The 16,911-nt window shown below is 33.2% G+C and overlaps 1 protein-coding gene across 5 annotated transcripts in view; it reads right to left on the bottom strand.

Moving 5' to 3' along the window:
- LOC129746237 (protein bunched, class 2/F/G isoform) overlaps window positions 1-16,911 on the bottom strand; it is a 548,698-nt gene that overhangs the window by 332,592 nt on the left and 199,195 nt on the right. For all 5 annotated transcript variants that reach the window (XM_055739800.1, XM_055739797.1, XM_055739798.1 and 2 more), the window contains one exon: window positions 4,326-5,024. In XM_055739800.1, coding sequence (XP_055595775.1) covers window positions 4,326-5,024 — 699 coding nt within the window. The remainder of the gene's footprint in view (window positions 1-4,325; window positions 5,025-16,911) is intronic.

Genomic DNA, 16,911 nt, shown 5'->3' with positions numbered 1-16,911 from the left:
GTCCGCGAGTTCGAGCCCTAAGAGTAAACATCGAACACAGTTGTACCGGATAGTTTTTCAATAACGATCCGCCAACTGCAACGTTGATAAAGTAGCGAATGCCATAAAGATGGTAAAACGACTATAATCGAAACAAAAAAAAAATATATATTTTCGTGTGGGAAATTTTTTAAAGAGATGAAAAACGATCTTCGAGTAACATTTTGTAAGATTTTTCAAACAATGTGCAATAACTCAAAAAAAAAAGTTTTAGAATTTTTTAGATAACAGGTTTGTTATTTTGTTCTATTTGGCAAATTGGCAATTTTATATGACAAATCACAGTTGGGGATTTTTTTTTATTATCTGACGGGTTTGCGCCGGGGGTCTTCAGATTTTCCCCAAAATTGAAAATTTGGTTCATTTTTGCGACCTAAAAACACATGTATTTTTTCAGATTTCTAACATTTTTATTTTTTAAGTTAGCTTCGGTAAGATTTTTTTGTAAATAAAAAATAACCATTTTTCAAAGCTACATAACTCTGTTGTTTCTCAACGGAAATTATAAAATAGCACATCAAAATGCATCAAAATTTTATCAGCTTTCCAAATAGAATAGTTAAAAAAAATTAAATAATGACCTTCAACATGAAAAGTTGAAAATAAACATTAAATGGCGTCTAAAAGTACCGTCTGCACCCCCGAATATTTGGCAAAAAATACCATTGTATAGCTCGATTTATGATGCAACTTTCATCTGAAGACACCAAAGTGGGCCATTAACACCTTGAAGAGTTATGAAAGAAATAATGACAATAAATCTCTTTTTTTGCATCGAAAACAAACAATGGTCGAACAACTGCACTCACATATGGAGATAGCAAGCACTTCTAACAACATGGAAACAAAAGAACTTACCAAAGCAGGTAAAAAACACTACTTTTTCGTCCTTTTTAGACTGCCCCTACTCGCATAACAGTCCCATATGAATTTTTGTCATTTTAGGTCAACATATGGCTTCAACATAAAAGACTAAAAAAAGAGGTTTTGTTCTAGAAATTTCGAAAAAAATATCAATTCGTGGCTGTCCTATATGAAATATACCTGAATAAAAGTCCCATATGTGAAATACCACGGATTTGGTTACTTTTCAATGTTTCTTTCGGCGAAATAGTCTTTGGTTTATTGCTTTGAATCATTTAAACATTTTTTTAACTCACTTGATGTCGAATGATGCACACTAATTTTCGAAGGCAGGTCTGACTTTCTTAGGAATGACTTCCTGAGCGAAAAACTATCGGATGCAATCAAAAATCGTAAAAAGATTCAACTTACAATGTGGAATTCATGATATTTTTTTGCAAAAGTATGTTTCTTTCTCTGACAATTGCATTTAGAAGATCAAAAATGATTAAATTAAAGTCTTAGAAAGAAGCTTGGTGAGAAAAATAAATTTTGTATGGGACTGTTATGCTAGTAGATTCGAAAAAGGTTTCAAATATGGTCGATTAACAGTCCCATAATGAATAAAAATGGTGCTCTCGACCATACCAATAACCCAATTTCGAAAATTTCAGGCCTAACGATTTATTATGACAACCTAGAAATGATTTTCGTTTATGCTGAAAGTGATGGTCACAATTTAAAAATATATTCCAAAACAGAAAAATCTGATTGTCTCGCTTGCTTATTTTTGTATATGGGACTGTTATGAAAGAAGGGGCGGTAGATTGTTGCAGCTTAACTGACTTCATGTTATATCCAAAAATCTAATAACGTATTCGTTTATACCCAGTTTTGCACCAGGTCACAACAAGTTATGCACATTTTACTGTTATTTTTAGAAGTTTATGCGCTAAGTTTTGCATCCGTAATTGCCCAGATTTGATTTAAAATTGACGGTGGAACACTGAAGATTCGTTTGTGAGCGATCGAGGTAGCAAAACACTGACGACGAATTATGTTCGTTCTAGTATGGTAAACCTCAAAACTGGGCGAATGTAGAAAACGAATACGGTAAAAGTATCATATTTTCATTATTTTATAGCCTGGGCTGGCCATACTGAGCTCTTTGATTATTTCTACAACATTTGTGCCACTTTCTCATACTTTTTTGATCAATGGGAAAGTATTTTGGTGTCCAGTGTTTAGCTTCCGATATAAAAACTATGTAAAGCACGTCTGTATTTCATTTTTTTAATAACATTTTTGTGATCCCAAACACAGGGACTGAATCTTCTACTATTGGCATTGATTATGCTTCACAATGATCTTTGATCGAAAAATTAATGAGTTACATAGTATATGACCAGGTTGTAAAAGCAACATTCCCATTATTAGTTATATCACTTAAAAAATACGATACTCAGAAGTCAGTTTTGCTGCAAACACTCTACAAAGCACGAAAAAGTAGTGTTTTTTACCTGCTTTGGTAAGTTCTTTTGTTTCCATGTTGTTAGAAGTGCTTGCTATCTCCATATGTGAGTGCAGTTGTTCGACCATTGTTTGTTTTCGATGCAAAAAAAGAGATTTATTGTCATTATTTCTTTCATAACTCTTCAAGGTGTTAATGGCCCACTTTGGTGTCTTCAGATGAAAGTTGCATCATAAATCGAGCTATACAATGGTATTTTTTCCCAAATATTCGGGGGTGCAGACGGTACTTTTAGACGCCATTTAATGTTTATTTTCAACTTTTCATGTTGAAGGTCATTATTTAATTTTTTTCAACTATTCTATTTGGAAAGCTGATAAAATTTTGATGCATTTTGATGTGCTATTTTATAATTTCCGTTGAGAAACAACAGAGTTATGTAGCTTTGAAAAATGGTTATTTTTTATTTACAAAAAAATCTTACCGAAGCTAACTTAAAAAATAAAAATGTTAGAAATCTGAAAAAATACATGTGTTTTCAAGTCGCAAAAAGGAACCTAATTTTCAATTTTGGGGAAAATCTGAAGACCCCCGGCGCAAATTGTCAGATAATAAAAAAAAATCCCCAGTTGCCATGAGTTTCGTTTTGATCGCCAATTCATAAATCGTGTTTTTTAAATATGAAGAAATAATTATTTAAAAGGGTTCACTTGCTTAAGAGAAGGAACAATCATGTGAGTTTTTCTGTTCCAAAATATCCTTCATTTAATAAAAAAAAGAAAATTTTTTCTCCGAATACAAGGAAAATATTCATGAATGAAATTTTTTCTCAGACTCTTGAAAACAAAAATCATGAATTATTTTTAGATTAATATTAGTTAAATTGAGCTCAACAATTATCATGAGCCATTTACAAGACAAAATGTGTCTCCAAATAAGGAATTAGGAAAAGATTGAACCCAGATGGTATATTTTAGAAAATTAGTTCTTAAAACTTTAACCAATAAGTTAACCTGATTTTTTCACTGAAAAATTCACAAAGGAACAACTTTTGTTTTGTAGAAAATCATAAGGATGAGGAAAACTTCATTTTCAAAAGAATGCGGCTGGGAACTCATATATCCTAAGAGAACAAGTTTTGCACTCTTCCACACCTAAACCACTTTTTTCAACATTTCTACACATTTTCTCACAAAAAATTGATGAGTTTAAAAATGTTATTCTGAATTACTACGTTATTATATGTTTTCTGTAACACTGAACTAATGTAATGGATTCTATCTCTAGATTCTATTAGTATGGATCTAAATCAGGCATGTCAAACTCGTTTAGGTTTGCGGGCCGCATTAAAAAAAAAATTATGACGTAAAGGGCCGCAGCCAAAATCAGTTAAATCGGTACATTCAGCTTTAGTTTTTTTTTTTTGCAGTAATATTTTACATAAAAATCAGTGGTGCTTTTTTGTGACAATTTAAGACGGGGCTACGCGGGCTGCATTGACCTAGGCCGCGGCCGCATGCGGCCCACGAACCCCCAGTTTGACAGGCCTGATCTAAATGTATGTAATTCTGCATGCATAAAAATACTAGGAGATTCCCGAGTTGAACCCTTTTTTTTGAACCTAAGACTGAAACTATTCCATTCAAAAGAAATTTCTATTCAAAACATTTATCAGACATTGCTACGTTCCACAAATGTTGAACTATGTATTCAATTGTTATTTATTTCTAGGCGCGGACGATTTCACGCGGATGTGTGTTAATTAAAACGTGACTTAAAACTGCTCGAATGGAAACAAACGCACACAAAATACGTAATGAAGGAATAAGAGCGAAAACGTAAAAAATCAAAATTCAAATCAACATTTGGCGCAAATCATCATCGGCAACAAACCGGGCAAAGAAACGCATAAAGAATAAGGTCGAACAACTCAAAAAAGGTAACAGTAAATGTGTGTCAGTTAGGACCCAACCTTGAGTGCTCTCCTCCAGTGGCCGCCTGCAGGAACGAGGGACTTGGCGCCCGACTGACCCGGGCACTGCTCGGAATGCTGATCGAGTTCCCAATGGCACTGAGGTGCTTCGGAGGAGACCCTTGGTGGAACATTTGCTGGGCCGGGCTGGACCTACCGGAACCCGGATGCGACTGGAATCCACTACTGGGAACGCTTTGCAGTTCCGATTCGATGTGTATGTTGACTAGACTGCCGGCATTGCTAAGGCTTCCGAATCCGGGACTTCGTGTCAGGGAACCCATACTGACGGGGCCCAGCTCTTCCTTGATCAAATCCTGAACACATCGGTGCGGATACAGAGCAGTGCAAGTTGCGATACTGTGACTTTGATTGTTGTTTTTCAGGAAGTTGCAAGCCGTCTTACAGAGCGTTTCCCCCTTCTGATCCGGGGACGACTTTCCTCCCGGAGAAGGTCGCATCAAGTTTTGAATCGTCTTTCCGAGTGCTATGTCGGTATAGATGTTGTTCTTTCCACCGGTAGTGGCAGCACTGCTACTGGCTTGAGCTCTGCTCTTATCCAGGGGCAGATTTTCATTCAAACCCTTTCGCAGGCTACTGGTCAGCGAGAAGGGCTTCCCAGTCCTAGATTCCTTTAGCTCGCCCAAAGGTCCAGACCAGGAGTCCACGGGGGCCTGCTTTGGGTCATACTGGCCAGATCTGAGCGCGAAAAATGGTCAAAAATTGAACTTGGTAAATGTCGGGATCACAGAGTTGCGAGTTGACATTTTGATGTTTTTTGAGCTGATGGAGAACGCGGGCGGCACTTTCAACGCTAGATCATGACTGGTTGACTGAAGGTAGGAACTTTCCGTCAGGAGTGAATAGGTATCATTTTTCAACAAATAAGGTTGTAATTGTGAACGGATTCCCGGCAATTAAACGTTTTCAATACTAAAGGTAAACCTCTTTAACTACATGCGTATAGTTCATGTTGAAATAACAGGAGGATATTCAGCGAATTTTATTCGATTCGATATCTGCACAAAGACTGCGATGAAAAAAGCAATAACTGATTTTCTATTGCGATTCCACCTTTGAGTGTCCGTCTTACTCGACTTTCCGCCATTAAAACAGGGTATATCAGTGGTAGCTGATTACATATAATTTTCGAAATCAACAACCGCAAGAGTGTCCAAAATAACCTGCTCAGCATGGCCTTAGGAATGGGGAGGTTAAAGACCCGCCCCCATGAGCGAATTCCAAGCGAAATGTTCTTCTCTAAACTCAAAATTTCAAATTCTTCATCAAATTTTGATGAACTTCTTAAATGATTCAAGAGTAATAACCTCGACTTAGAACTAAAGCCAAAACCTCGAAATCTTATTCCAGGTTCACAATTCTACTACAGTTTTTTGAAAAATTCCTCACTTGTTGATAGAAATTTAGCCCCGAATACCCGATTTTCATTAAGATAAAACTAAGCCAGATTGACCAGATGTTTTCCGATTTTGTTCATTTTATTTGCAAAATCAAACAAAAATGTGATTCATAAGTAATTGCGTCAGAATTTTTAGAGCGAATTTCATCAAAATTAATACTTAACTTAAAATATGATTCAAAATTAACTGATATGTTTTAATATAAAGAACATGTTTCAAGTGCTTTTCTTCATTATTTTTATTGAATAATTTTTATATTGGCGGATATTTAGGAAAAAAAACCCGAAATTGCACGGCCCAGATGTTGGCAAAAAATATCTTGTAAGCTTAGGTTAGAATAAATCTGGATTTTGTGTTTCCAAACATTAAAATTCGATGTCTGTGATCAGATTTCGGTTTCTTTATTCAGTTTTTTTTTGTTATTGAAATCCAGTTTGGATCATCGTTGAGGAAAAGCCTGAATCAAATCTTGCATTTTAAACCTCAAGTAGATGCATTTACCATATTCGAAACTCATAATTTCGGAACGTAATTAAAATTACAATTATTACAACATTTCAAATTTTGATTCTTTTACAGAATTGGAACTAAAAAGTTTCATAATGGTGATCTTTTTTTATATAAATAAAATGTTAAATACAAATGAATATAGTATCTCAGTTAAACTTCATGTTTCTTTGAAGTGATCTAATTACTTAACTCTAAGGCGTAATTCAGGAAGATATACATGTTTAAACTTTCATAACTTTGCAACACGAGTCGTTACGATTATAACTTTCAAAAATTTGAACAACGTTAAAACTTTCTTGAGACAACACATCACCCAAATCATTGTTAATTCATATTTTTCAACTCACTGCTGGTCACACAATTCATTTTTAAACATATTTTGAAGCCTTTGTTATGTTGGTAATTTGTTGTAAGGACATCATGTCACATGTGTTTAAATGCTCATTTTTGACAGCAAAAAATTCGCCTTTTCAATAAGTTACCCTGGGTACAACGTTTTGAAATTTATAAATTTCATTTTCAAGGAATAATACACGATTCACATTTATGTGAAAATATACCCAAGTAACCAAATGTTCCATAAAACAGGCTCCTTCAAGCTTATTCAGCTTTGTTTAACGAATGAATAGCATTCTACTCAGCTTTAAATTAAAGTTCGTATCGATACTCTCAAACTCTGAGTAGAAGGCTATTCACACATGAGACCTTAAATAAAAAAAGAATTTATAAAAAAAAGAATATTACTTTTCTTTGCTTTGGATTTCTATGACTATTTATTTCAATTTAATATTGTTTTAAACTGTAATGAGTTTTAAAATGACTTGAAAAATTTTTATGCTTGAAGATTTGAACCTGAACCCTCGAGATGAGAACTGAACACGCTATCTCTATACCATGACCAACGCTTAATTTGCTTTTATTTTAAACACCAATATAAAGTAAACTTGGAATTGTCACCTTTTTGAGCTGGTGTAATTGAATAACGTAAACATTCGTACCTATTCACCAAAGGATGCATCAACAAATAAGAAGGAATTTAAGTTGAACGTGAGTGATCCAAAGTTTTATGTTGTTTTTTTTTGTGATTTTTTCCCAAACATTTTGGCTATGAAGATTTGCAGAACTGTTTCTACTATAGAAAATGGACAGAGAAATTTCTAGGCAAGTTGAAACAGAAACAAAAAAAAAAGGTTGTTTTAATTATTATTTTCTTTAATGTAACTAACAACAATTTAAAATTTTTAAATTATTGTGAACCCATTAATCGCAGTACCTCAAAATGGTTCTGGAAACAATCGAATAGGCTGCATAATTTTCGGATATCCTCAGTGGAAAACATAAAATTTCAAGCCCCGCTAATATTGAAGAATAAATTGCTGCTAGTTGCGAGAAGCTAAAGTCGATACAAATCGGTGGTTACATCGCAGGTTTCCCTGCAAAAACTTTAACAATGATTGCCCAATGAAGAAGATAAACGAAAAACCTGATTGTCAACGAGGACAAGCAATTCAGTTTGTGTAAATCCCGCCTAAAGGTTTAAACAAACAACAGTCCAAATAACACTTCAACAAGTGTATTCAATCAGGGTGGCCAGCGAGTTTCCATTTTCAAATTCCCGGTTTTTTCCCGGTTTTTCGATTGAGATTTTATGATGCTTCCAGTTTTAAAATACACAAATGAATATGTTTATTAGGGTTCTTATTAAATTTAGTTTAATAAGACGTTTTTTGAATGTAAAAGGTAAAAGTGTAAGAGGCCTTGAAGTTTTTAGTTTTTCGAACAACGGCTATCCAGATAACGATGTTGTTTGTTGGGATTTCTACAGAAATTGCAAAGGAGTAATAAAATAATTGAGACTATTGGGATCAAAGAGATCAATTTTGAGGTAAGTACATATACCATTCGATTCTTCATATCTAAAACAATATCTGGTGTAACATTTTTTATAATTTTATCAAAACGTTTCGATTGAATTAAAACGATGATGTTACAATTAAAAATAAGTTTTTCGCACACTGAATTTGACTATGGAACTCTGGTTTCTGAATTTTGAAATTTAAATATAATCAGTGATATAATCATCAACGATGGATTTCGGGTGAATTACGGATCTATATTTTAATCAAAACTTAACTTCAAGTTTGTATTATGATTCGAATTTTAATTTTAATTTCTAATTAGCTCTAGTTAATTGCTACTCATTGATATTCTAATTTAAATATTTTCTAAGCAATTGTGAAAACAGAATCCGCTAATCTTATTTCTCTTAAGTATTCTGAAATTTTGTTTCAATTATGTCTTGAATACTTAATAAGATTTTGATCTGAACCATTTTAATTTTGTTAGGACCTCAGTTTTGGGTGCTTGATTCTCGATATGGGTTAACATGCGGATACAATACGAGATATCTTGTGTAATTTGGTTCAATGATTTCAAAGATATAGAGTGCCGAATTTTGGTGTTTTTCAGCAATGATTTTTTAGGGTTCCTAAGGTAGTAATCAAGGTTGCCGAAATTTACTCTGTGTTTTTGCGAAATAATATTCTGACTTTCTGTTATTAAACCCGAAAATCCTGTGATGGTTTTCTGTGATTCTGTGAAATTATAGATTTTTCTGTAATTTTGGACACCTTGGTGTTAATCTGAATTTTTATTCTGAATTTGCAAACCAACCAGAAAAAATGTAGGAATATCGTAATTCGAATTTAAAATTTGAAGTCCTAATTCAAATTTTGAAAATTATTCCAAGGCATTAATGTGCTTTTCAATTTCGATTTTTTGAGATAAATGCGCAAAATGTTTAAAAGAATCACACCGAATATATGTAATTTTGTTCTACGTTTGTGCATTCATTAATGAACCATGCAACATGGTGACCACTCACTTTAGTTTTTTCTGTTTTCAAGCATTTTTTTACTCTCAAAGAACACAAATTGAACATAATTGCGAAAAACTTTTTTTTTAACAATATGAGGGATAAGTTCTTCACGTTTCCACTTGTCAATAATTTGAATTTTCATTTTTGGACAAATTTTTCAATAGTTTTTGACATGTAACAGACCCCCTTAATTTTTTCTGGAATTTAAACACTCTCGTGTTATTCATCCCCATAAACATGAACCAGAAAATTTTGATTTTATTATGATTTTTTATGCAAACACTTGAAGTATGGTTATGATACAAAATGTGTACTGAATTTTGTGATTTTTGGAAAATTGTTATTTTCATTGCAAAACAGTCAAAATTTAGAAAACTTACAAAATAAAATTCTCAAAAAAATTTTGAAACTGATCTGAAGTGTATGAAAAAATGTAAGATGTATGCGCTGAGTTCAAAAATCTTTAAATCTTTATTTAAAAAAAAAATCAACTTTACCCCACATTTTATCTAGATTTTATCTAGAATCCGATTTTATACCACTTTTGAGAAAAAAATAATGATGATACAAATCAACTTTAGAATTCAATGGGTTAATATAAGGAGAAATGATCCATAAAGAATTTTCCCGGTTTTGATTTGAAATGCCAGGTTTTTTCCCGGTTTTCCCGGTCCCATTTTCAATTCCTGGTTTTTTCCCGGATTTTCCGGTTTTCCCGGTTCGCTGGCCACCCTGGTATTCAAAATTAGCGTTTGGCAAGCTAAACGGCATCGAGAGAATGGAAACGGTTTCCTTTTTATACTTATTTTCAACATCTAAATGCCTTGTAATATTTGGGAATCGATATGCTTTCTCAAAAACTATCTGAATAAGCATTCTAGTTCCATGTAAAAAGTTTTCAGAATTTTTTCAGCACGTATACGGTCAAATCTGTTCAATTTCATATAAACACCTGGCGAAATTCGGGCATTTGATTTGAAAATTGACGACCAACATCCGGCAAATTTTGTCAAAATCCATAAATTACTCAACAAAAATAAAAAAAATTGAAAAACAAATGTTTCCGCCTGAATTTATTATCGACATATTTGAAATCGTATTTGAGGCTTCGAAAAAACTTTTCATGATTTATTTTACAAAATTAAAAAAAATCGTTTTGAAGGCATAAATTTAAAAATTTTACAACACAATTTGTTTTTTTTTGTTCGATTTACCAAATAAAGTGAACAAATCCGAGAAAAATCCGTTTAGAAGTTAGAAAACAACGCTTTTTAATCAATCAAGCAGTACATGTACAAAATATTGTTGATGTTTTAACTTCACCTTGAAAATTGATAAGAAAAAGATGGCTTATTTTCATCCATTTAGGGACGCCCCGTAATGAATAAAAAGTTGTTATTATATATTAGTTTAAAACAAGCAAAAACTGATTTGAGTAACGCACCTAGCATCACTGGCACTGCCAGAAAAACAAAATTTGAGTTTATGGCTGAGGCCAATTTTAGCCAATACTATCGTCCGTATATACCCTTATTGCCAAAATATCAATCCGGGTTGTTCCCACTAACAGCCTAAACAGCCTTGAAAAGGTTGAGTAGGCTTTTAGAAAACTATTCTATGGACATTTGGTTTCTTCGGTTGGTACTGACATCGGGTAGGAAAAAAGGGCATCTCCAATAAGTGGTCTCTATTTTTTCCTTTATATTACTGATGGAATATTTTTAACCAAACCTCAAATTCATTTGGAGGCCTAAAAAATCATACACTGTGCTAATTTTCCGCTCCTATTTCGAAGAATTCAGCAGTAATTCAAACGTTTAGAGTAATCCTTCAGTCAATTGTCGTCATGATCTAGCGTTAGAATTGCCTGTAAAACAAAACTTCCAGCACTTAAGGCTATCGGTTGAGAAAAAAAAACAAAAACACAAATTAAACATAACCAACAAAAAGAATAACAAAACGCGACAACAAGATGTTTTCCCTTCGATCTCTGAAGTTGGACAAAAGCATTTTCATGTTGATGGTACTCGATGGTTTTCTTGGATTATGCTCTTATAGTACACGACGAGTAGTTAAAGTTCGGATAGTTAGCAAACGAAAAGGTTTTCTGTTGTTTTTTTGTTACACAATAAGATGGTTTTCGGTTAATTTATCCCTACCTGACTGCTAAATCTGCTCGAAAAAACCTACAGCATTTGGTAACACATAAAAATAAGCAACAGAAAAGTTATGTTGAAGCAAACGCAAGCATGGCCTTTTCTTTCCCTCGCCTTTTTGTTATTGTTCTTATGCAATCGAAGGGCCTCCTAACATTTGCATTTCTGTCTTCTATCTGATTCACCTAAACTAATTGGAGAATCTGCTGCGGGGTTACAATATGTCAATCGTGATTGAATTCGTCGTTAAAACAGCTCGATCTCTGCTATCGCGAACAACTTAATTGCAAACTTTCCATGGCGATGAACAACAGAAACAACAAACGAAGCATATCGTTTAGTATAAAGCAGCAGCAACAGCAGTTCACAAATGAATAGAACATAAAATTACATAATAATAGGATAATTAATTGTATTGTAAAGAGGGAAATCAACGTGAATTGGGAACATTCGAAAAATATTCCCGTTGACAGTTGTTAAATATGGAGAAAAAGGAACGGAGAAAGCTATGTATAAAAGTTAAATGAGTATGTTTTCAGTATGCTATTGTAGAAATGATTAATGGCCCTGGAATGGGACAGGAAATGAATGAATATGTTTGGAAAATGTCATTAATAATGAGACAAAAATTCATGATTAACTTGAACAGTTGGTTCATCAAAATGGTACAGAGTAAAATGTTGAAAATGTTGAAACTTATTATTGGAGCCTCTCAGACTCCCTATTTCTTTGACAGTGACATTGGCTTCGTTGTTTCTTTGACAGATAAATAAAGTTATTTGCAGCAGATTTTGGACATAACTAAAAATTAGTTCGTAAAAAGTCTTCGGCTCAAAACGATCCTGAATCAGTAGGTACATAATTTTGTCATTAAAAGAAGATGAAAAAACAATTTTTGTATAAAAAAAAGTGAAAAATCGAATTTAACATCATTTCCAACTGTTCCAATAGATTTCAGTTTTACCCAAGGCCGTTTTAAGAGGGGGGAGGCAATGGGGGCAATTGACTCGGGCCCCCGAATAAAAAAAAACATAACTTCAATCATACCAAGTGCTATTATAATCTAGGTAAGAAAATTGAAACTAGAAAATCGGAATTGAAACGTAAAATAAGTAAGCTAAGGGAGCCCCTTGAAAAACTATCTCAAATATAAGCTAAGGGGGCCCCCTAGTGTGAGTATTGTCGATTTTTTTCTCGCATTTATGAAGGCTGAGCAAATCAGGACTATATTTTTTTATAAAACATGGTAAAATCTGACCATAAGATTTGGAATTTTTTTAAAACAAAATCCTGGAAAATCTAGGCAGAAAACAGTGATTATTCGAACAAAATATCCAACATTTAAATCGTTTTTCAAACGTCCTCATAAAAATAAATTTAGATAAAGCTAGCTAAAAAAAGTAGCCCAGCTTGAGTTTTCTGTTTTTTCCTGTGTATAAATTCAGCAAAATACGGATTTATTTTTACAATATTACGGCAACCAGTCAGACCGTAGTTTGCTTTACTTGTTTACTCTACTTGAAAAACCCGTGTATGCCCGAAAAAATCTGGAAATTTTTGAATGTCTACCCACAGTTATTGATACATCATGTACTCTTATAATATTTATTGAATAAAGCGAACGAAGCATCATAATTTGAATATGAAATATTTTTTTAACATTAAAAAAATGTTGAGGCGGCGAATGCATTTAATTTTTATTAGCTTTATCGATATTTGAAAAATTATATTAGCTAATTTTCAGTTTTTGAATGAACACATGCAGCACATAATAGGTAAAAAAAAGAAAAACGGAGTTGGGAAAGTACGACGCAATTCGAAAAATATGCACAATATTTATTCTTCATATAAGTTGAAAAATCTCAGTTATTTGTGAGCAAATTTTAATAAAAACAACTCAAAGAGAAAAATGGATGTGTTAATTTATGTTGAATTTAGGAATTTGAATTTTGTTTGTAATCATAACACTAAGCTTTTTTGAATTTATCAGCGAAAAAAATTGGACTCTAGAGGTTTAAATCATAACTTAAGAAAACACGTCCCAAAATTTCTAAAAAGGTGAGCCAAATTTCTTTAATACTACTGAAGCTTTTAGCAACAAAATATGGAATTCGCCTCCATCGAAGGTTAAAATCTTTCAACTTGTTGAAGAGTCTGTTAGATTAGATTTAAGTCTAAAATAAGTTTTTAAAGAAAGCTATCATTTTTTTTTAAATAAACTTAATCTTCCAAACTCTTGAACAAATTCAAAGATTTTAACCATAATTAACCATAATTAACCATAATAACATAATTATTATTTTCATAGAAAACACATGATGAACATAAATCAAACATCAAACATAAAAGTGAGAGATTAAAATTTTTCGGTTCAAATCTGGTTCTTGAAAACTTTAGCCAAATTTATGATTTTAGTTTGAAATTTGGTTATTGAAAAACCGTGGTTGAATTAAAAGGAATCTTTCGATTGCTTTGATTCAGTTGAATCATTCAACCAAGTGGGCTCATACCACAACGGAGTTAAAGATGTACCGAAAAACAATAGAATTGTTTGTGCAGATGTTTTAGGTGAAGACCAGCTACATGTTTCTTTATCAGCAAATATTTTTCAATAAAATTCCATAATGATAACCCTACGGAAGACGTTTTATAAATAAAAATTAGATATTTTACGAGCAAAATCATGTTCTGTATTTTGAACCTCATAATCATATTCTGAATTTGAATTCTGAAACTGAATTCAATATAAGAATTTTCAATCAGTTTCCGAATTTCAATACGATTACTGAAATGTACAAAAAATCAATTTTCGAATCCTAATTCCAGATCAGATATTTATAAGCCATGTTTCAGAGCCCTGATTCATGAATCTATAATTCAAATTCTGTAGTTGTGGGTTTTAATCGGAATTCATTATTTTAATAATTAATGTTAAATTTGAATAGTGAATCTGAATTAAAATATCAATTTCGAATGATGAATCTGATTCTGAGTTTTTAATTTTAGATCGCCATTTGAAGCTTTGTTATACTTAAATTTTTCATTAGAATTAAGTTTAAGAACTTTGAAACTGAATATGAAAGAAAAAATGTCTTGTTTATGTTCGGAAAATTATTATTTTACTGAAAAACTTGAGGTTGAAAGTCGAAAATCAACCCATGAAATCAAAATTATTATCAAAAAATTGAAAATTTTCGTAAATGATATGATAAATCATATGAAATGAAAAAAAAACAACTTTGGACCAGGATTTCTAAGCAGCCTTTCATTTCTAATTTCATACTCGAACTAAAAATAAAGAATCCTCAACATGATACAGAATCCGAAATATGATCATAGAAATACAATTTTTGGTTTGGAAATATGGAACCAAAACCTTTGAAATGAGTTCAATGTCATTCAAAAATTAATATTCAGAACAGAATTTCTATAAACAAGGTCGAAAATTAAAAACAAAACTGTAACAGAATCCTGAACTTGGGATGTGTTTTCGAGGTATTAGTATAAGTTTTGAGTCTAGATTGGTACTCTTGTATAACTTTACAAAATCATCGAAATTTTATAACGAATTTAAAATTTTGAGTGTAGAGTTGAATGCCTCGCTTGCATTTTTAACACCCAAAACACCACCTAATTGAAAAATATTTTGATAAAAGACTTAAAACAAAAATGTCAGCGTGGTGCGGTTTAAGGCAAACCTACGTTCTGCTTCAATATAATTCAAAAAGCCAACCTTAAACTTCATGGAAGAAATATCCGCTTCGGGGAAATTTGACCTGTAGTTTGTTGTCGTTCACGTCACAAATGTTGACCGATTTGGTTGATATTTTAGATTCATTGTGAATTTATGCAAGTTTCACAATATTTTGTAATAAAGTCGATATATTTTAACAGATTATCAGAAATAAGCTGCGAATGGAAAAAGTCCAGAAAAAAAAACAATTTTAATCCGAAAAATGTATAATTTCTAACAGCTTTGTTAAATTTAAGTGTTTTGGTGACTTTCGGAATCGTCAAGAATAAATCTTTTCAACGATTAAATATGTTGGGGTCCAACAAAAGTTTTGGCCGCTATCTCGGATATTACTTACTTACTTACTTAATGATCCCGCGCCGATCCACCGGTGCATAGGGCCGTGGTAAAAGACCTCCACTGTTGACGATCCGGAGCCAGCGTCTTCACCTGGCCCCAGTCAAGATTCTCGTCGACAGTTCGGATTTCAGCGGCTAGGCTTCGCCGCCACGAGTTTCTGGGCCTGCCTCTTCTTCGATGACCTTCTGGATTCCAGTCAAGCGCCTCTCTGCAAAACTCGTTTTCATCTTTTCGCAGCGTGTGCCCAATCCATCTCCACTTACGTTCCCGAATCTCGATTTCTAGCGCCCTTTGATGACACCGGCGATGTAGTTCCTCATTCGAGATCCAGTTGCCAGGCCACCAAGCGCGGATGATATTCCGCAGGCAGCGGTTCACAAATACTTGCAGTTTTCGCGTCGTTACCGCATATGTGCACCAAGTTTCGCTCATATTCCGGTAGAAAAAAATCTTACTTAAAAAGACATTCAACTTTCGCTTTGCTTTGCTTCCTTATGTCTCATTTAACCGATTTTCAAAACACAAATTTGAGTTTTTTCTCGTTTATTTGATTATTACTTTCCTAGAACATATCTACACAGGAAAAATTATTTCCTGTAAAATTACGCAAATGTCCTGTAACAAAAAGGGGCAGAACGTTTACCGTAATTTGACAGGTCGAAATCATGATTACGTGACATTTTATTTTTAGTGTACAACTTTTTTACAGGACATTTGCTGTAATAATAAATGAATCTTCGTTAACTTTCAAGGAAAACAATTTAAAATCACAGGTTTTGTTAAATACAGGTGATTTATTTTAAAGGTTGCAGTTTTCAGTGACACGTAATAGTCAAAAAAAATTTCTGTGTAGTCTCACAAAAGTTCTAGTTCTTCAGTATATCGGAATGATCATTATGATGATTGGAATATGCTCTTGGGTCATATTGACTCGAACATTTTTGAAAGGTTTAGTGAGATGAAAAAATATTCACTGTCTATTACTAGTAATCATCTAAACATTCTACGAATAGAAATAATAGCCAAGGTTACTGACCCTATAATTTTCTCCATAAATTTATATTTGATAAGCTTAAAACCTCAACCTCGTTTTTCCGAGACCTTCGGTGTTGGGAAAATATCAATAAAAATCCTGACGGAATGGATTTTTCTGTATTACTTGTACCATGCCAATGGCAAAGGTCGGACGCCACTTTTACAACGCTATCTTTTTCCAGGAATTTGCCTATCACCCCCTTCGAAAGGTCAGCAGGAGTTCTCGGAACCACAATGAACTTGGATTTTCCTTTCAATTTACCATCAGCCGGACGAATGCAGGTCCACTGCAATTACATGCAATACAATAACCTTAGTTACACATACATATACAGGGGATTTTCCCACCTCCCCAACATCAACCACAGATGGGTTGGAATTTCCCAAATGCATATGGTCGCAGTTTTTCCCTTCTTTTTCGAAGTTCCCGCTCTCACCAAATGATGGGTGGTTGCACACTTCTGCCGGGCCGGTAATTTAGATATAACCAATT

This window comes from Uranotaenia lowii, chromosome 2, assembly GCF_029784155.1.
Source record: "Uranotaenia lowii strain MFRU-FL chromosome 2, ASM2978415v1, whole genome shotgun sequence".
Taxonomy (NCBI): Eukaryota; Metazoa; Arthropoda; class Insecta; order Diptera; family Culicidae; genus Uranotaenia; species Uranotaenia lowii.
This window is presented reverse-complemented; position numbering and strand designations above follow the sequence as displayed.